Source organism: Hippocampus bargibanti, linkage group LG02 (assembly GCF_051943395.1).
Source record: "Hippocampus bargibanti isolate YZ-2025 linkage group LG02, ASM5194339v1, whole genome shotgun sequence".
NCBI classification, from domain to species: Eukaryota; Metazoa; Chordata; class Actinopteri; order Syngnathiformes; family Syngnathidae; genus Hippocampus; species Hippocampus bargibanti.
The window spans coordinates 12,988,128-13,009,262 of NC_142735.1; the positions used below are offsets into that span (position 1 = coordinate 12,988,128).

The 21,135-nt window shown below is 42.0% G+C and overlaps 2 protein-coding genes and 1 long non-coding RNA gene across 6 annotated transcripts in view; 1 reads left to right on the forward strand and 2 right to left on the reverse strand.

The window, feature by feature from the left end:
• The first annotated feature begins 373 nt into the window (after positions 1 to 373).
• Positions 374 to 15,781, forward strand: mtnr1al (melatonin receptor type 1A like). The gene is made up of 3 exons (XM_088989437.1): positions 374 to 935; positions 6,418 to 6,536; positions 9,138 to 15,781. Exons 1-3 carry the CDS (start codon positions 641 to 643, stop codon positions 9,786 to 9,788), a joined length of 1,065 nt encoding a protein of 354 aa, XP_088845563.1. The 5' UTR covers positions 374 to 640; the 3' UTR covers positions 9,789 to 15,781.
• LOC148901583 (uncharacterized) lies at positions 2,215 to 5,812 on the reverse strand. The gene is made up of 3 exons (XR_016114141.1): positions 5,251 to 5,812; positions 5,064 to 5,156; positions 2,215 to 3,101 (listed from the first exon to the last, which is right to left on the reverse strand). It is a non-coding gene; the product is annotated as an uncharacterized LOC148901583 (long non-coding RNA).
• A 181-nt stretch (positions 15,782 to 15,962) lies between the features above and the next one.
• The window catches only part of slc36a1 (solute carrier family 36 member 1), a 37,613-nt gene continuing 32,440 nt past the window's right edge, over positions 15,963 to 21,135 (reverse strand). For 2 of the 4 annotated variants that reach the window (XM_088989436.1, XM_088989432.1), the window contains exons 12-13: positions 18,812 to 18,950; positions 15,963 to 16,956 (exon numbers count right to left, since the gene is read on the reverse strand). In XM_088989436.1, the coding sequence (XP_088845562.1) occupies positions 16,824 to 16,956; positions 18,812 to 18,950 (272 nt within the window). In that variant the 3' untranslated portion in view covers positions 15,963 to 16,823. The other 2 variants (XM_088989434.1, XM_088989433.1) reach the window with 2 other exon arrangements.

Below are 21,135 nucleotides of genomic sequence, written 5' to 3' on the forward strand. Positions count from 1 at the left end.
CTAAATACATATAACTGTTTAATTTATTTTTTCATTTGATATTTCCATGACAGCTTTCCATGATGACAGGTGAGGCACTGCCTCCCCTGCCTCCACTGACTGCACGTCACTGCAGCGGAGGCATTTTCGCAGCTTGTCATGTGAAAGCCTGAGAGCCGCATTGAGCCCAAGGGCCACGAGTGATTCGTGAGCCGCAGGTTGGCCACATCTTCTTCACGAAGTAGAAGAAGCCCACAATACCATTGGGGGTAGTTGTATTTTCACAGATTTGGGCTGTCAATGACTATTATTCCAGAAGAAGCGGGAGTTTTTGACGTGCAGATGGCCCGAGGGGAGACGACATCAACGCCGTGGAATGGGCGGGAAAAGAGCGGCAACGAGGTGGGAGCGTGGGGTGGGGCCAGGAGAGAATAAAAGGCTCGCCAAGCCCCACACGCGCTCATTCAGGGACAAGCGCCGGCGTCGGGAAAAGGAAAGCCGGCTAACATGGCACGCGGAGACTTGAGGGAGAGCCCACGCGTGCCGACGCGCACGCCGAGACTCGAACGTGCGATCGATCCAGCGCGAATCACTTGCACCTTCACTGACATGTCGTCCCGTAGCGCCGCGTAAAAGGCGCTACGGGACGTCATCCGCCGCCATGTTATGGCCGCAGCGCGAGCCGGCGGCGAGGCTGGTGGACCCGCGGCAGCTCCCGCAGCTGATGGCAGCCCAGCGGCAGCAGCAGCCGCCGACGGGGTGGCCCCCGGGTGTGCTGGGGGCCACGCCGGGGTGGCGCAACTCCACGGCGGCCGGGGCCCCGCACTCTCAGCAGGCTTTCCCGTGGGCGATGACCGTCCTGGCCGTCGTGCTCATCACCACCATCGTGGTGGACGTCATTGGCAACCTGCTCGTCATCCTGTCCGTCTTCAGAAACAGGAAACTCAGGAAAACTGGTACAACATTCACAGCACGTTCACTACACTTCCATTGATTTGGTACTACTTTAACCAATGGCTTCATTTTCACGACTACTTGTTATTTTATTATTGTCGAACACTTGAGCTGCTAAATTGGTCGTAATGGGTCGATATTTTATTTCTACCATTTGTTGTTTGTTTGTTTTTCGTTTTCTACTGTTTGTCCTTTTGGCTTGTGAAATTTATTTTCATATTTTACTCATTTTTGCAGAAAATGTTGTAATTTTGATGACCTCTTGTTTTTTTCTATTATTTTTTTTACAATACATGTATTTTCGTTTTGGTAACTAATATTTTTAATTTAATGAGAATTACTTTGTATTTCTTTGACCATTTTCACATGTATTCTATTACTTTTAATCAGACTTTTATTATTCAATTTCAGTAGTCATTCTATTTAGGATCACCTCCTAAATACAAAATAATAATTCATTACAATTTAATGTCGCATTCCAAACGTGAGATGTTTGGAAACAAAATAAAATGAAATTCTTGAAAGGGAATGTGGAGAATAATCCAAAGTGTGTCAACATCTTGGAACACAAGCAAAGCCAATGTTGGACTTTTTTTCAGTTCAGATGGGACACATTTGTAGAATAAATGGAAGGTTCGGGGTAGGAATGTGGTCTTGGGCAGCTTTATTTCAGAGACGTCTATTTCTGTGTGTCTGTAAATGTAAGCAGGGTTTTTTCCCTGCATGCTTCCATTCTGTGGTTGACAGGTGATAGGTGTAGGGTGTCACTTTATGATTGGAGGCTTTGTATGATCACACTCATTAAACTCCGTCTTCCCTGTATGACAATGAACAAGATGATTGAGTTATTAGTTGAGTAAAAATGAATGGACACGTTGAGAGAGTGACATCTGATTGTAATTTCCAGGGATGAGAATTTTTCGCCGATTTGCTGATTACCAACCTTTTCAGACCAAAATGACCTTTTCTCGAGAAAAGCGCAAATCCGTTGAGAAAATTTCAGGGGGAGGTGGGTGGGGCGTGGGGGCTGTGTTCCAATCACCCACCTTTTGCGGAGTCTCGGTTGGCGTTTGTGTGGTAGGGAGGACTCTACGTTAGAATCGAAGTCAGGGATCGGGAACCTATGGCTCTTTTGACGATTGTATCTGGCTGGCAGATAAAACTAAATATGTATTCTTGCTTTTTCGCTGTTCATTTCCAGTTTCGGCTTGTGTTGGCGGAAAGCGCAATTTTGATTGGATGATCCTGACTTAGGTGCCGTTGATGTCGAAACAGGTAAACGCCCCCTTTTGAATGAGCAGACGAGTAAAAAAAAAATCGACCAAAGCATTCGCCTTTGTGGAGAGAACAGGTTAGAATTTGATAGATTCTAATTTGCAATGAAACAATACCATCGATGAAACCGTCGAATGTCGGTGGAACTTTGACAAGCCCCATGCTAACGTTAGCATCAATATACATCTGCGAGAGGGAACAGAAAGCAAGCATGCAAGCTAATGAGCAGTGTGCTACTTTTTCCAAATTTCCGTATGCTTGTGCGTGCCCCCCGACCCCCGCCTTTTTTTAGACTTTCTTTCTCCGAGCAGTAATCTGGTGCATCTGGCTGGACACATAGGTGATCGACACAAAGTTTTGGTATTTTTGCAGATGCACCCATCTGAGTGCAATTTGAAATCAATGGCATTCACCACGACTTGCTTTCCAGGCAATGGAAGTGGCCCCTCTCCTTTCTTTTCAAATCACAGGCCTTAACGTTGTGTAAGCAGAAACTGATCAACTGTAGTCCCTGTGTAAGCGCGCAAACTACGATCGATTAGAAGCAACTGCATGCAGACCTCCACTTGTCAAATTGGCCAGGTCAATCGCCAATGGCAAGTGGCCACTTGGAAACCACATGCCATTGAATAGTACGTGCCTGTGCTCTTTTATGGCACTTCAACTCACGCTGCCCTCCCCTCTCTCTAAGTCAAGCACAACTTGGCGGCCCTCTACTTTTTCCAATTTTCCGTCTAGACTATCCTCTTCCATCTCCATTATTTCGTATCCTGCCTCATGGAATCGTCCGTCAGACCTCCTGTGGGGATATTGAATGCTAATGAGCCACCATTGTTCAGCCGACAGCCTTTTCTCCCGGAGAGGCGGCCAACGTTTTTTGCCCTCCCGACAATCTGAAACGGGAAAAAGAGAAATTAATGTTGGAGCACGAGCCAGGTGGGAAAGAAGAAGCTGGAAAGGGGCCGGGGGCGGATTGGTGTGTAGAGCATGGCAATGTCGGCTTGCCCTCAGTGACATTCGGGGAAAACATATGCTTCTTCTAGCAAGAAACTAATTTATGGATCATTGAGGGGGGAATTAAACTGGAGTTGACTGTGAATTTAAAGCTTTTCCCCATGTTGACAAGCGGATTCTTCATCACAATTTGGAAAACCAAACCTCCATTGAAGCACTGACGTCGGCTTTGAAACCTAATTTGAATGCTGAACTGCCTAAACCAGACTTGAACTCCTAACTTGCAGTAATTGTATTTTATTTATTGCATTCTATTTGTGATTGTATCTTATTTGTTTTAGCAGTGTCTGAAACTCATGACAAAAAGTTAGCGGACACCAAGGCAAACAACTCTGAAAAGTTGCCTGCCCCATTTTTCACAACTTGACACACAATAAGACGACTAATCACAAAAAAAACAAAATACATTGTTGCAAAGTATAAAGGATTTTTTTTAAAATTAAGTACCTACCACAAATTGTCCCTTGCTTCTTTATGGTAAATATCCCTTGCTGAAGATTTTGCCCCAGTTGTCGTTTGTCGTCATGGTGCACAATGCAATGTTTGTGTTGCGTTGTCTGCTCAAAGCCACATGGACTCCTCTTTCTAAGTGGCTTTCAAAACTCTCAAGTACACTTTTCAGTCACGGTATAGTCCGAAGCATGAAACAGGCTTCTGATTGACTGCTATTGTGTGTGTTTGAGAGTTTTGAAAGTCGCTCAGAAAGAGGAGTCCACGTGACTTGTCGCATTTTGCTTGTAGCTTTTGTTTTATTGAATCAAACTAACGTTTGATTGGAAAAAAAAAAAATATATATATATATATATTTATATTCTTCTTGAAGAAGTTGTCGGCCACCCGGGCTGAGATGTTTTGAAAGTTTTACGCCCAACATAAAAGTTGTACGCCCCGGGCCACCGGGCAGACGTTATTTCAAACACTGATTATAGTACCTATGCTTGTCTGTGACTGTAAAGTGTCCTTGAGAGCTTTGAAATGCGCTTAAAATGTAATGTATTATTATTATTATTATTATTATTATTATTATTATTATTATTCTGTCTCAAACCACTAAATAGAAACTTTGACTTCAAACCCCAATTTGAAACCTAATTCACAAACCATGAATTAAAACCCAAATTTCCAACCCTATTTGTCTGAAACCCCAACCTGGCCTTGAAATCAGACCTTCAAAGTTAAAAGCTAAGAGTCAAACACCGTCTTGAAACCCTAATTTCCAACCATAACTTCCAACGCAAACCTGCCTTATAGCTCCAATGTGAAACCCAAACTTCAACTGTAAACCTTAATTTGGAAACTGAATCCAGAATTCAAACCCTACATTGAAACCTTATCCCTGCCTTAAACCCCTAACTGTACCCTGAAATCCTCCTTTGAAACGTTACGAAACTCTTGTTTGAAATGGAAAACGCAAACCCTATTTTGAAACCACAATGTGAAACTTCATTTGCATTGAACGATGAAAGAACACGTTTTAACTTATCGCGTGTCGCTTTCTTAATAAATGTCGACACGGCAATGCGCTTGACACGCAGTCAGGGCCTCATTTACTTGCTCCCGCCTGCCACGTGACCGAGCGCCATACCACTACACCACTCAGGCCTGATGATAATAAATATGCCGGCAGCGCACTACCCACATTTTACCCCCCCGCTCTCCCCCAACTAATTTCCGAGAACCGTGCGAGATAAAGAGAGACAAAAATAAATGTGTCCATCTCTTCAGCAGCGTTCTACTTTCAAAATACAATCACAAAAGCGGCAAAACTGGCTTCAACCCGTTTTTTCGAAAACATAATCTGAAACCATCACCTTTCACTCTGGCTAATTTGAAACACTTACCCTGAATTGAAACTCTAAGCCTGGCGTGGAACCATGTTGTCATCCGCTTTATCGTCAAAGGGTCGCGGGGTGTGCTGGAGCCATAGCAGCTGTCTTTGGGCAGAAGGCGGGGGACACCCTGAATTGGTTGCCAGCCAATCACACTTACAATCACAGCTTTGGACAATTTGGAAGGAAACCGGGGTACCTGGAGAAAACCCATGCAGGAACGGCGAGAACTTGCAAATTCCACACTGGAAGGTCCATCCGAAGGCATGGCCTCTGTCCTGCGAGGCAGATGTCCTGACCAGTTCACCATTGTGCTGCCCTGGTTTGAAACCTTCAATTGAAACTATACATTTAGAACCACTCCCCTGATTTAAAATCTGAATTAAAAACCTTCACTGAAAAACATTGGACTGAAACCCAAAAGGACAATAACCTGTCGTTGTAAGCCCTAAACAATGTTTGAAACCTTAATTTGAAATCCTTCTTTGTCCAACCAAAGCAATCTTAAAAACCTTAATTTGACAACACAACATTGTTGACATCAGTTGAAATTTTAAACCTTGTTTGAAACCTGAAACTTTTAACCTTCCTCTGCAAGTTTAATTTGAAAACCCAGCCCTGGTTTAAAGCCATAACCATATGCGGAACCCCAAATTTGAAACCATTATTTCAACCTTGAATTCATGCTCGAAACCCTAACCCTGTATGCAATATAAACACTGGTCAACAGAAAATTACAATCACAGATGGCTTTATGTGTCCCTAAATGTACTGTGTTTTCTGGTGTATAAGGCGCACCTAAAGGCCTTAATTTCTTTGAAAGATGAACCTGCACCTTATACGCAGGTGCACCTTATACAGTATATGGAAAAGGTTTGAAAATACACAATTTATTGGGGGTGCGCTTTATACTCCAGTGCGCCTTATACAACGGAAAATACGGTATTTTGGATTATTTCAAATGTGCTTCTACTTTTTTCACACATCCATTAAAAAAAATATCTTTTTTTATTGTCTTTTTGAACAAATCCAAGTTTGGCGAAGTTGATTTGACCATGCTGTAAATTACAGCTTGACTGTTCAAAGAAAATCCACCTATTGCTGAAGCTTACCCTTAACACATTGACATGTAGAGTGTAAGACTACAATAAAAATGATATAATTATTATTGTTGTAGACAAAAGAAAGGATGAAATTATTTTTTTTTAATCCGTGATAAAAAATGTAACACAAATGTATAATGAAAACAGAATCTTGGGTTGGAAAGCCAAAAGTGAAGCAAGTGACCCCAAATGTCTTCAAAGGCCGGCATTGCGCCAAGTGGCGTTTGCAAGCAGAGTTACCGCAGGCGCTGTCTTCCTTTTAGGAAACGCGTTTGTGGTGAGCCTGGCACTGGCTGACCTTCTGGTTGCCGTGTACCCATATCCGCTGGTGCTGACGGCTATCTTCCACGACGGCTGGATCGCGGGATACCTGCACTGCCAGGTGAGAGGCATAAAAAGGGAAGAATGTCCTCAGAACAGGTGACGGCTCCTGAAATCTGGGCCTATTTCATTTTCCTTTTGCTTGAGCAGCAAAAGGTCATCTCGTGGAAGAGATTTAAATTATTCTGTCTGTCCCTAGATGTTGCGGGCACAATATATGCACAATGACACTTGAGCGTGGTGCATCGAAACACAAGTTTCATTTGTTTCGTGGCTACGCGCATCACACAGCGGTGTCAAACTCATTGTCAAACTCATTTTTTGCCGCGAGGCACATTATAGTTACGCCTTCCTCTCGAGGGCGGTTATGAATTTAGGAAAGACATTAGAATGTTCAATCCCATAGACATATTCCATACAGAGCGCGCAACAAATTAATGAATAACTAGTTTTCAAATCTGGAGCCAAGAATAATGAATAGTAATGAATGAATAGTATTGTGGTTTATGTACAAACATTTTAACATTTTGGTTCGGACTTTAGCAACCATCATGGAATTTCACAAGATTGATTTGCTTTCACGGGCCAAATAAAATGATGTGGCGGGTAATATTTGGCCCCCGGGCCTGGCATTTAACACCTGTGGTCGGAAAAGTGTTTACCATGGGAACTGGAAACCACCCCGGCGAAAGATAAAAACCACAAGGTAGCATTCGTGGCCCTGCTAGGGTTTTCTCAGTGGTGGGCCGTGGATTTCATCATTAGGCCTTCAGTAGTGCTATGCCTGAATCAATCCAGACTGAAAAGGCTACCATTAGCCAAGAAATAACTGACCGACCTTTCTTAATGATGTCTATTTTTTTCTTGAAAAGTCCGTCTTAAAAATGGCTTCAACAGTAAATCTCCAACCAAATCATTTCTTCTCCTCCTTCAGCCATTGTGAATTGACAAAACTGCTATTAAATCAACACACAAATGTATTTGCTTATGGAGATCACTACCGATACAGTGTGCAAGCTCTGGCCAGTATGCTCTCGTCACGAGCGGCTTGTGATCAGAGCATTTTTCGCAAACTATGTTTGGCTAGTGACTAGCCAATCATAGTTTTCGAAAACTCTCACATTGACCAACGCCTTCAAGAATCAGAATTAGAATCATCTTTATTGCCAAGTATGTAGAACACACAAAGAATTTGTCTCACTTGTATCATCGTAAGAAAAATTGGGGCATTATACAGTTCTATTTGGGTTACTGTTTAGAGAGGGAATGGCTAGGGGGAAGAAGCTGTTTAAATGTCTGCAGGATTTGGTGTTCATGGATCGGTAGCGCCAGCCTGAGGGTCGTAGCTGGAAAAGGTGGTGGGCAAGACACCCCTTTTGGGTTGCAAACTTGAAATCTGATAGGTTAGAGCAGGGGTGAGGAACCTATGGCTCGCCAGCCATATATTGCTCTTTTGATGATTGCATCTGGCTCGCCGATAAATACATTACACATATATATATATAAAACTACATATTCTTGCTTTTTCGCTGTTCATTTCCTGTTTGAGCTGTAGTTGGCAGAAAGCACGATTTTGATTGGATGATGCTCACCTAAGCTGGCTGTTGATGTTCAAAGAGCAATTTTGATTGGATGATACTGACCTAGGTGGCAGTTCATGTTGAAACAGGTAAATGCCCCCTTTTAGCCCGACGAGTAAAAAAAATGACGAGTATTGTACACTTCAGGTTGAAATGATTCACCTTTGTAGAAAGAAACAGTTGTGCCGTGATTCTAATTTGCAATGAAACAATATCATCAATGAAACGCTCACGACAGCAGAAAGAAAGTGTGGAAGCTAACGAGCCGTGTGCAAGCTAGCTAGCAGTAACTTTGCGTATGGACCCAGCAAGTTGACTTTCATTCCGATTGTTTGGCTGGATTTTTTAACCACTCATGAGGAACGGGAAACTATTCATATTACTGGCGAGTATTATCACAAACTTATTTTAAAGAATACATTCTGTGTGTGTGTGGCTCTCACTGCAAAACATTTCTAAATATTTTACTTTTATGGCTCTCTTAGTCAAAAAGGTTCCCGACCCCTGGGTTAGAGTCACAGTTCGATCGACACATTTGATGCGGACTGATTGTGAAGGCGTCCAGGTAGATTGGTCTCAAATGATGGCTGAAATGTGATTGGTTAAATGATTAAATCTGAAAACACACATCTGGAGGCAGCGCAAAAGGGGGAAAGTAATGAAAAGAAGCTGAAAGCCATTTTGGAATTATGTACTAAGAATTCATGGACAAAATCTAATTAATATCGGTCCGTGGTTCCAATATTTTTAGGCCAGTGGAGAAGGCTTTGCAGGCCTTGATGATCCACCACTGGATCATCAAGTGCGTAGCAGTTTGTTTAAAATACATGAGCCGCATTGATATCTGACAAATTTGAAACGAAGATTTACTTACACTTTAAGAATTTACTGACATTTTTTGCCTTCTGAGAGAGGAAAACACAACTTTGTCTTGAGACCCTAATTTCCTAACCCGTGCTTGAAACCTGATCTCTGCCTCGAAAACCCAATTTTAACCTAAGACTCGGAATGTGCAATTTGAAGGCCTCATTTGAAATCCCCTTCCCTTCCTATCAATTGATTGGTCGATCTCCCTCCGACAGGTGAGCGGCTTCCTGATGGGCCTGAGTGTGATCGGCTCCATCTTCAACATCACGGGCATCGCCATCAACCGCTACTGCTACATCTGCCACAGCCTGCGCTACGACCGTCTGTTTTCGGGCGCCAACACCGTATGTTACGTGGCGCTGGTTTGGGCGCTGACCGTGCTGGCCATCGTACCCAACTGGTTCGTGGAGTCGCTGCAGTACGACCCGCGCGTCTACTCGTGCACCTTCGCCCAGTCGGTGAGCTCGGCCTACACCATCGCCGTGGTCGTGGTCCACTTTGTGCTGCCCATCGCCATCGTCTGCTACTGCTACCTGCGCATCTGGATGCTGGTCATCCGCGTGAGGCGGCGCGTCAAACCCGACTCGCGGCCTAAGCTCAAGCCGCACGACCTGCGCAACTTCCTCACCATGTTTGTGGTCTTTGTGCTCTTCGCCGTGTGCTGGGCGCCGCTCAACCTCATCGGTCTGGCGGTGGCACTGGACTCGCGACTGGGCCGGGCCATACCCGAGTGGCTTTTCACCGCCAGCTACTTCATGGCCTACTTCAACAGTTGCCTCAACGCTGTCATCTACGGTGCGCTCAACCACAACTTCAGAAAGGAGTACAAGCGCATCATGCTCATTGTATTCAAGTTTCACTGTTGAGGGGGGTCAGGGGGGCTGCCGTTTGACCAGCAAAAGTCAAGCCTTTCAAATGGAAAAACCGACTGGGAAGATGGTGTCGCTCTTATTATTGTTAGTACCATCAAACTGTGCTGTGTTTTTTTTCTGGTTGACCCTCCCTGCCCAAACACAAGATGTTTAATCATGGCTGACAATGACATCTTCATCATCTCAGTTCAAAGTCCAGCATTGCAAAAGATGAAAAAAGGGGCTTTATTTCACAATGTTAAGTGAATGTTCATCGCTATCTGATGCTACCGCTAAGCACGCGTGAGAAATAGGAATTGACAAACATGCTCATTGGTTCGAGTAAAAATTGACAATTCATATTTAGGCATTCGGTATTGTTCCTTCATAAGCCACATAAGTCACATTCAGCATATCTGATTCTCTCCGTCTGATCTTGCCTTTGAGGATACTGGCAAAACTGAAATTTAATCCCACGAAAATTGATTATTACTTCTAATCATCACATGACGTTTTCAAGGGAAACATTTTTGTTTTTTTAATGTTGACTTCATTTTCCCACAAGGCTTACTCGTCCCATTCAGCACATGGAATGCTGCTTTCAATGAAACTGGAAAAGCTGAAAATTCCACTTGATATCGCTACTTAGCTATAAAAGATGATCAACTAAATTGGAGATCGGTGAAAAAAAATGTAAAAATTCACAGCCATAACAATCAAAACAATGCAGTATTACGGAGGGGTATCCAGCAAGCCTCACAAGTCACTTTTTCCATTTCACATGCTGCATTGAAGGAAAATATGAAAGTGGCATATTTTGTGCAATCCAGAGTCATGTAATGGAATCCAGCTTTTATACAGTTAATGGCAAATCAGAAGTTACTTTGTTGGCCGTCCGGGAATAGTTTTCTGTTCCATAAACTTCTTGTAGAAAACCCCCCAATTTTTCTTTCCAAGAATATGTTCTGTCGCTCCTCTCAAGTAATCATGGTTAAAGGATTTTGATTCATATTAGGTTTATGGGAAGTGAGCAAAGTAGTAAAATACACTTTTTCTGTCCATCTCAAACGGCGGCCATTTTGCCTCTTGCTGTAGACTGAAAATGACATTTCAGTTGCTCGGGCCTCATTTAACAACCAATCAAGGTTCAGCGTCGTAAAACAGTCTAGCCGTGATTGGCTGTTGCATGAGCCCTCAGCAACTACAGTATGCTGTTTCCACTTGAACAGAAAGTGGAAAAATTAAGTGTCCAAAGAATGTTGGATTTTGCTGTTTAAATTGTATTCCACATATATAATATGAGTCAGAATGACTTGCGCATAGAAAATATCCAGAACATTTGGGGGTTGACTTCTCTATTAAACATTGTCCACCTTTTCTTTCCTACCTCTGGGCGTGCCCCTAGGTGTTTTGATCCGATCAGCTTCTTCAAGAACAAAACCATTCAGAATTGCTGAGGTTTGCTTATGATCAATACCTCCTCCACAACCACCCACAACATGTGAGACGAATGACCCAGGTTGCACCACCACCTCCTCCTCGTTCGTCCGGCCTATTAATTAGTTCCAACTGCCATTTTATCAGTGAAATAACAAGGGGCAGACATTACTGACTCATCCGACGCGTACGCTAGCACACAAACGCACACACTTTACATTAGAATACGGTGACCACATCGCTGTGTTACATAAAATGTGAAGGGGGCGAGTTAATCATCAGCTTCAATTGTGTTTGTGCAAAAATGCCTTTTCAAAATTGTCAAAACAAGCCCCGTTCACAATGCATTGCAATTGCATGGAACTTTACCCAGGAACTAGGACCTTTTTGGGTACCGTTTAATAATGTAGTTCTAGGTTTTATGGAGGGCCAAAGAAAATCATCCGAGTATGGGTGGTAATTATCTGGAGAGACAGGAATCACTATTTGTGGTGGGTTCTGATTGGAGCTTAAAGACGGAAAGAGCTACAAATAGCAAGAATGTAAAGTTTTTCAAACTTGGAAATATGGTTATTCGCCCAAAAGAAGGTCCTGTGAGGAGAGCTTGTACTTTTGAACGGTCCAAGAAACTTACGCTATTATGGGACCGAAAAAGACCCCACCACAGGCTAGTGTTAAGCCGAAGAGGATACAAAAGAAAATTACGGTTGAGCAGAACAAGGAGATCATGGAAAAACATGAACGAAGTGTGCATTTGTGTGACTTAGCTGTCCCAGTATCATTACGCTAAGTCGACCATTTCGACAACTACCATAACAAAGGTAAATAAAACGACTATTATACAGTACAGTTTATTTCTTTAATTACAACACGATAACACATTTATTATACATAAAACAAGGTATATTTTGTGTAGTTTTAAGGCCTATTTAGTAGAAAATTGTGTTTTACAGGGACCTGGGAACGAATTATTCAAATTTTTAATGGTTTCTTATGGGAAATAAATGTTTGGCAGATGAACATTTCGCCATACACACACTTTCTGGGAACCAATTAAGTTCTTATCACTGTACATGCTTTTTAACAATTCCATTTATAACAAGTAACTATCAAAATAATATTTGAAGCAACTCTCTCAACACTGCTCACAACTATCTTGAGATCTTTACACTGCCTTACTTTTGCACTTTTCAATTAGTAGTGGGCAAATTCAAGCCGGATATTTTACACATTGTTTCTGCATTGCAGCCTAAGAAGAGCACAATAGCCACCTCCTATTAAAATGACACAATGTAGTATGTGCACACAATACACACTACGCACATTTGACAGACAATGAAGGCCAAATTGTTGGGAAATGAGTCATAAGCCATTTCGTCTTGTCTTCTTGTCGCCTTCAAATGACCTTGTGACAGCCATGTTGTCAAAAAGCCTCAAAAGATGGGAAATGATTAATTGCAGTCGGCGGTTCACTCAAGGAGCGTAGGCCGATTGAAAGTGGGGAGCGTCACATGACCTTTATGCACATAACCATGGAGAATGTTCCCACTTGAGTGTTTTAGTCACATTGTGATGAAGATGCAAATGGAGCTGAGCTAATAAAGACTTCACTGTGACACGCCTCTGTGCCACCTCTTGTGCTTTGACCTACCCCTCCAAATGACAATGACACTGTTAGCAGGCCGCATTGCATTGTAAGAGCTGCAGTTCAATTATGCCTCCACGAGTGGGAGCTACGCGAAAGGAAATAGAATACAATACAGCTTTATTGACATCATGCTTTCAAAACCACTCCTGCTGTAACAAAGTGTTTTAAAGAACATTTAGTGGCACTGCTGTAGAGGCTGAGTACACGCACTACTTCTACGAGAGGAATTGGAGTCGGTGGCTGCTGACAGTAGTTGTGAGACCTGTTGTGGCTCAGCATTACTTCACATATAGTGCGCACAGTGACGTGCGGTGAGGTCCATGGCTGGTGAGGCACTGATGTCGTCACAGTCAGATTTACAAACGTATGAACTCCACAGAGTAGCTTATTCACCATTTGATTGGCAACAGTTAACGTGTTTTGTTTAATATGTCATGTCAGCATTCTTTATATACTGTATACAAACTAGCATAGAAAAAAGAATAAAGCACGTTATTATCGTGTTACCTTTACTTATAAATGAAGTCCATGCGCTGCTCCTTCTGAAGAAAGGCATTGATAACTTCTCTGTAGAAGCCTTCCTTATCTTTCTTCAGTTTTAAAAGTGTCTGTCTCAATGGAGATCACTGCCAGTGAAGAAAGTCCTTGATCAGTCCTCTTCCGACTATGTTTTGAGTCTTTTCAGTACTGAGAATGACTGATGCTGTAGTAGCTGTAGTAGCTGAAACAATGAGCACGAGCTGGAGCAACTTTGTCGCTTCAGGAATAGTTTCAATGAGATCCTTCTTGGCCAAAAAGCTGAGAAGCTGTCCAGGAGATTTACATAAATCCCTCACCGTTTGTGAGCTATACAGTCCGGTGTTGGTCTTCCTTTAATTATTATCTCCTGCTTCGATTGAAAGTCCAGTTCAGAAAAGTATTTCAATTTCGATATGTAATCCACCATTCTGAAAATAAAGCCAAGCAACATGAAAAAAATGACTGGATGGTTGCACTTAACTTGCTAACTGTTTACTGCAGCTTGCTGTCACTAATTGTATTATTCTGCAGCCGAGGATTTGCAAGAAGAATCTCCGGAATCACCAGCGCCCCGTCATGATGCAGGAGAACTGTGTGCCTCACCTATGCATACAGTTTTGATATAAAATAAAATAAACACTGTTTCGGCTTTTCCCTTGACGGGGTCGCCACAGCAAATCAGTGTCCTCCATCTTGAGAGGTTTGATCCGTAATACTGCATTGTTTGATACATGCTTGCCATCATACCCTTCCTGAAGGGTATGATTTTTGAGCTTAGTCTCCTTTGAGAAAAGAGAAAACTAGGAAGCAGGTGGTCACATTGTTTGGATTTTAGTACACCATTAAGTGCCTTCTTTGTGTCCACTGAATTATACCAATACTGTGCAGATGTCACTTTAACAGTCTTGGAAGGTGAACGCGCTTCACTACAGTATGTGGAACCATGCAATCAATCTATTGCAAGTGTGCGTGCATGCGTATGACATTTCTGCGTGTGAATCTTTAATCTTCTGTTCACGTCAGCACTGCTTTATATTCAGCATACGTCCCTTTCTTTGAAATCCAACACAAAGTCAGCATACAAAACTAATTGCACGTGAACCACTTTCACGCTGGAACCTTTACAGACATCAAAGCCTTAACGGCTGGAGCATTTTGAAGCCTGCACATCTCACAGAATCATGCGAGGCGAGATAATACATCGACTGCGCATGATTTCACACAGTAAATCAGCATCCCGCATTTGGATCATCGGCGTCTGCTGTGACATGTTAAATTGTTGTTTTCGCGTTTATGTGATCTGACAGCCATCATTGCTTTCAACACACCAGCACAAAGGAAGTGAGGGGGAAAAATGTGACATAGATGGGAAAAAGGAACATGGTTTGAGTTTAATTCATTCTGAGAACATGTTCAACTTGCTTGTACTGTATTTTTTCCAATTTTCCCCGATGAAATTAATTGAGGCACCAATTTAGGTGAGGCACATCATTGCGAGAAGGGCAAGAGTGTAGCCATTCCAAATCCCTTCTAAAATTTTGTGCTCGCTCAAATACCCTTAAAACTTACGTTTTTGCCATGCGATGCACTGCCTCGTTGAAGTTGTGTGTGTGTGTGTGTGTGTGTGTGTGTGTGTGTGTGTGTGTGTGTGTGTGTGTGTGTGTGTGTGTGTGTGTGTGTGTGTGTGTGTGTGTGTGAGATTTACCGTCCTCCTGAGCCGTGTGATGCCTTTCTCAAGGAATTTTCTAAATTTGTGGCTGACCCGGTGACTCGCGGAGGTACGACACAAATTGTGTGAGATTTTAATATTCAAATGAATCTCCTGTTGGAAAATTTACCGTGCCGTTTCAGATAATAATTGATGCATTTGTTTTTCACGCAGATAATAGACGGCGAGGACCACACAAATGGCAACACTATCGATCGGCCTAGATGCTACCATTGTCTACCACTGCTATGTCTGACCATTACTTTATGAAATTTGAAGTCTTAGCTCAAGGCCATCATCCTGACCACAATCAACTTGATAGCAGATCATTTGGGACCAGATTTAAGAGCATGGTACGGATATCAAAAACCTTGTTCATCGGGCTCAGGATTGTCTGACAACTCTGCTCTCATTTTCAAACATTATCACTTGAAAGTGTTACGAAACTCAACGTGTGTGCTCGAACCACTTCCTGCACTGGACCAACAGCATTAAGACTGGACTGCTGTTATTTGACCCCTTCTAAAATCGTAAACCATTTGCCGACATTATGCAATCAAAGACAGCAGAAGACTATACAAAAAACAGCAAAGAACGTAATTGTGGCTTTGCTTCTTTTGTTAGATTTTACCCCCCCCCCCCCCCACACACACACACACACATACGATAAATGTTTGTGTGAACTCAAAAGTTGTTAGAAATTCTTAAAATACATTTAAAAAACGTAAAATGCTGCTTAATCTTCAATGTCCTTTACTGTTGGCTGGGAAGCTCGTGTGGAACTCAAAAGAGTGCATTTGTCTGCCAGAATAAATGACTTAAAACATGCAGTTTCACCGTTGACAGTTTTATTACACTTGATGCGATTTATGGTCACGATGTGAATAAATTAAATGTTTCTAAACCCCTTTGTCGCAGAGCAGCGCAGGCCAGGTATAATCAGGGTGTTTTTGTCCCAGTTTTGTCCCTTTCCAACAGCAGCTAAGATTGCTTTTATCTTTTAGTCGGAGGTCTGTTAAGAATGGTCGAGTCATATCTGACTGAATTGAATGTTGCCAATCCAAGAAGCGCCCTGATTGATAAAAATGCTCTAAATTAAATAAAACATGTTCTACTGGATATTTTCTTTGAATCAAAGTGGTTTTCCCCCAAAGGAAATATTTAGCAAAGCAAACATTTCCTTGTTGACATTACCAATTTGCGGCCTTTTTCGAAAATACTCCCTCTATCGAGGAGCGACTTCTTGATCATTAACATAACAAAATCTTTTTTCGTGAACACACACAATAGGACCAAAACATTCCAATGCCTGATTTTCTATCCATAAACGTGCAGCATCTGTCACAGACATTGAATGTTTTAAAATGTTACAAATCATTATGTGTGTACCAAATTTAAGATGCGTGGCGTAATCCAGCATGTGGTCTGTTGTCTTCTTTTAAACTCAATCAATATAAATAACAACATAAGAAAATATGGTTCCGACTTTGAATATATATTAGCAGAGATGGGGATTGTCAGCCCGTCAAGCATAGTCGGCGAGCTGTCATCAGTATTTCAAGGCAGGCCAGTACATCCGAGTTGTCGACGATAGGCAAACGGCATTGAGTATCGATTTTCGGTCATTACACTGCGCACAACTGACACCCAGCCAAATATAGAATAAATAAAAAAATTAAACGCTGTTGTATACCTTTGAGTTGTACACGCCTAACACGTGACCCGTGTTGGTTTTAAGTCACCAATCAATGCTGTCCAGGTGTGTGTTGTTTTTCTTTTTTTTCTCTATTTGGCTGCATGGGACATAGAAATCACACTTGATGCCGATGGCTGGCGCTGATGACGGATGACCTGGGCCCTCCTGGGTCAGCCTGAAATATTGACAGAAACGGTGACGGCTTGAAAGATATTGCGCCAGTATGACGGTGTGTACTACACATACGGATGATGAGTTGTGAATGACAATTCGTTTTGATTAATTCCACTTTTGACAAACAATCTCAAAAGATTAGTTAAAAATATTTTGTTTAGTAACACACAATACAATGCAAAATTGGACAGAATTAAAAAAAAAAGGATGTTTAAGCACAAAAAGAGCTGATAGAAAATTGGTCCTTGCAGTGTTGGCTTTGATTTGACTTTCTTTGGGTTTATTTGAATAATACACCAGTGGCTACGTGAAACCTAAAACACACACAGGGTCTAATCTTAAAAATCCCCTGATCTACCTTGACATCCTTCTCCATCCCCTCAACTCAACTGAGTAATAAAGTTTGGAGAAGCCAACAAGGCGATGTTACAAGTTGTATTGAGTCAACGGGTGAAATTTGGTTGAAAAGGCAGCGAGATCATCATTGTAATTTTTCAAATCTGGGAATTGCAAATGCATGCTCAAATGCACTTTTTGATGTCAAGTGAAGTTGCTCCATCCGCTACTCACATAAAGTTAGGGATGTTTGGCTTTCAGGTGATTTTTTTTTTTAATTTATGTTAAACATTCGAACCACAGTCATAGATACAGGGTGACCCAAAAAGATGCGTACTCATGAAAAATTCAAGTGCGGCTTTGATTAAAAAACTATTTATTTCAAATTACAAGCATATATTATTCAGTTTATGGAAGACCATTTACCAGAGTTTCAGCTATTTCTGTCGATTTTTAGTCAATTTATGGCTTTCCCAAGATGTGTTCCAAATGTCCACCATTTCGTTGCAAGCAATCCTGTACTCGTCTGACAAAGTTGTCAATCACTTTTATACACTCCTCTGTCAGGAAGACCCAAAAAGATGCATCCTACTGAGTCCGTCACTGCAGCAATGTTTTCTCCCGAATTATTAACAAGGTTGAAAGGAGGTCAACTCAAGTTCACCTGGAAAGTTTTGAATGCAGTTAAGGCTCATCCTGAAATTTCACCTGAAAGCCAAATATCCCGAACAGGTTGTGAGTAGGCTAAGTGTCAACTTAATGATAGAAAATAATGTATATAACTGTGTTCAGAAAATGAACACTGGTTTAAATATCAAAATGGTCGCGGTTAAAAAAAAATTCAAAGCACAACTTGCATTTCCAACTTTAAAATGCACATTAGATTGTTGATTCCTATCATCTTTACATCCATTTTCTATGCGGTTTTACTGCATAGGGCAAAAAAATAAAAGTGCTACTTTGATTTTGTTCATCAGGTGCTGGTCAAAAATATAAATAATACCAGTAAACCCACTGAGCGGCAAACATTACGGAGTGTTTGCGAGAGTAGCAGATATTGACTCTTTTTGTCTGAGCTCGTTCAAGGTCACAAAGATGGTCACCAGATGGTTGACAACGGTCTTAATCATTGCGGAGAGATTTTTTTCTTATCTCAAGGAAATCTTGACCATGTTTACATGTAAAACGGATGAAAAATTTTACAATGTTGGCAAACATTTGGTGAACGTGTGAGGAATGTGGAACGAACCCTGACAATGAAGCAACATGCGCTACAATGGGATATTGGCTTCAAAGTAAAATCCAGGTTCTAAAAAGCATGCCAGTACATTGCACGGAAAAATGTTGAGGTCGTTTGACTAAATGTCAACAAACTCAAAATGTAAAAAAATAACAAGTAACTACCTGACGGGACTGAGTAGCGTACGACATGGTGGAAACGCACATGCACTACGGTGATGAAGAATAAAAATGTCTCGCCCTCCAAAAAAAGTCTTGGCGCTGTAGCTACTGGAGCTCACGTTTGAGCGAGTTGCGAGCAACGATCTGCTCGATGGCCACGTATGTGCCGGCCAGGAAGCCCACCAGGCCCACAAAGCTGATAACCAGGTTCTTGGCGAGCGACGCTGGAGACAAACCCTCGCCGTGGAAGGTGAGCACCTGCAGGATGGGTGGGAATATGAGTGCCAAGAAGCTGCTGCTGACAGAGCCCACCAGCGAGATGACCAGATCCAGCTCTGGGATCAGGATGGCGAGAGTACCTGTTGATGACAACAACGCAGGAAACATGTTCGCAATGTTCACTGTGTTGTGTGTTGCTCACACTCACAAACCTGTTTGCATGTACACAGATTACCGTATTTTCCGGTTTATAAGGCGCACCCAAAAGCCTTTATTTTTTTCAAAAGATGACCCTGCACCTTATATGCCAGTGTGCCATATATGTGAAGTCATATTAAGCCACAACAGGTCTCGCAACTACTGTCAGCAGCCACCAATTACATATCCCTGTAGAGGAAGTAGTGCTTAACCCCAGCCTACACCGTAGCACCTTAAAATGTGGTGTGCCTTATATTTGGAAAACTCATATATAGTGATACCTCGGCTTACGAACGCCTTGGCGGATGAACTTTTCGACTTACGAACGTTAAATTCTAAGAATTTAATCTTGGCATATGAACTATTTTTCGGGATACACACGGAGCGCCACAATGAGTGATGTGTCGTTCTTGAACGAGCCTGTTCTCCTCACCGGGAAATGGCAGCTGACTTTTTTTGTCCTCTATTCCCCGCCCCCAGTCTTTGGTTAAAACCGCACGTAATTGGTCAAAAATGCAATAGTGAGTTGGGGGGGTTACAGAAACACAGAGCTGCAAATAAAAATAGATAGGCAGACGACAGAGAGAGAGAGAAAATGGATAGAAAACAGTGACATTTGGACTCGTTTTAACTTTATTTATAATTCAAAGGCAGAGTGTAGACTGTGAGGTTAAAATATCCCATCAATCAGGCTCCACAAATAACCCGCACAAGCCATTTGTACACTTGATGCAAACTGCTCTCAACCCAGCTAAACGGAACACAATTAATGAGGAACTAGGTAAAATTATCGCAGAGAAAGCACGACAACTTCACTCAGATATCGTCAAGAGGCAACTTGGAAGTTCGTCATCCATTGATGATTTCAAGGCTAGCCACGGATGGTTCAAGAACTAAGCGTCGTACAGGGATTCATTGTGTCATTCGTCATGGTGAGGCAGCCAGTTCTTACGATAAAGCTGCCAAAGCTTACAAGGAATCATTCCTCAAGATGGTGGAAGAAGAAGGCTACGTTCCTCATCAAGTGTTTAATGCTGATGAAACCGGCCACCCCATTCCATCAAGCCATCAACGACCATCACAAAGGTAAATAAAAGAACTTTATGATACAGTACAGTTTATTTCTTTAATTACAATACCATAGCACATTTATTATACATAAAATAAGGTGTATTTTGTGTAGTTTTAAGGCTTACAAAATTAGAAAGTTGAAAATTGTGTTTATGGGGACCTGGGAACGGATTATTCTCATTTTAATGGTTTCCTATGGGAAATTAATGTTTGGGATACACACTTTTCGCCTTACACACTCTGTCTGGGAACCAATTCAGTTCATAAGCCAAGGTATCACTGTATTACTGTATTTATATATTACATTTAGAGAACTTTTTTTCATTCACTGAAGGTGCGCCTTATAGTCCGTTGCGCCTTATACATGGAAAAAAGTTTGAAAATACACCATTTATTAGGGGTGCACCTTATACTTCGGTACGCCTTATACACCAGAAAATACGGTAGTCACAACACATACTGAAACTTCCGTCATTTTTTTTTTCTCAATCAGGTCTAAATTTTCACATTAATTTTATTAGATTTTATTTACAATATATTTTAAATCATTATATATATATATATATTATATTTAAATCATTATATTGTGTCATGTACTGTATGTTTCATGGTCTGTGTGTGTGGGTTCCTGCCAAATAAGTGTCATGATCTGGTTGGCGACCAACGGGGGGCGCTGTCGGCTCCGCCTGCACCTGCACAGGTGCTGGTCGTCCCGATCAGATTGGCGACCAACGGGTAGCGACGTCAGCCCTGCCTGCAGCCTCGCAGGTGGTGGTCGTTTAATCACTGACACTTAAAAGGACACCCGGCACGACCATCCGGTGTCAGTTCATTGTTTCAGTGCTTGTTTGCTGCATGCTGTGCATGTGTTTGTTTAACCTTGGCGGACTTTCACTTTTGGTCTCTTCTTTTGATACTTTGTATTTTTTTTCATTCAGATGATTTTGATGTTTTA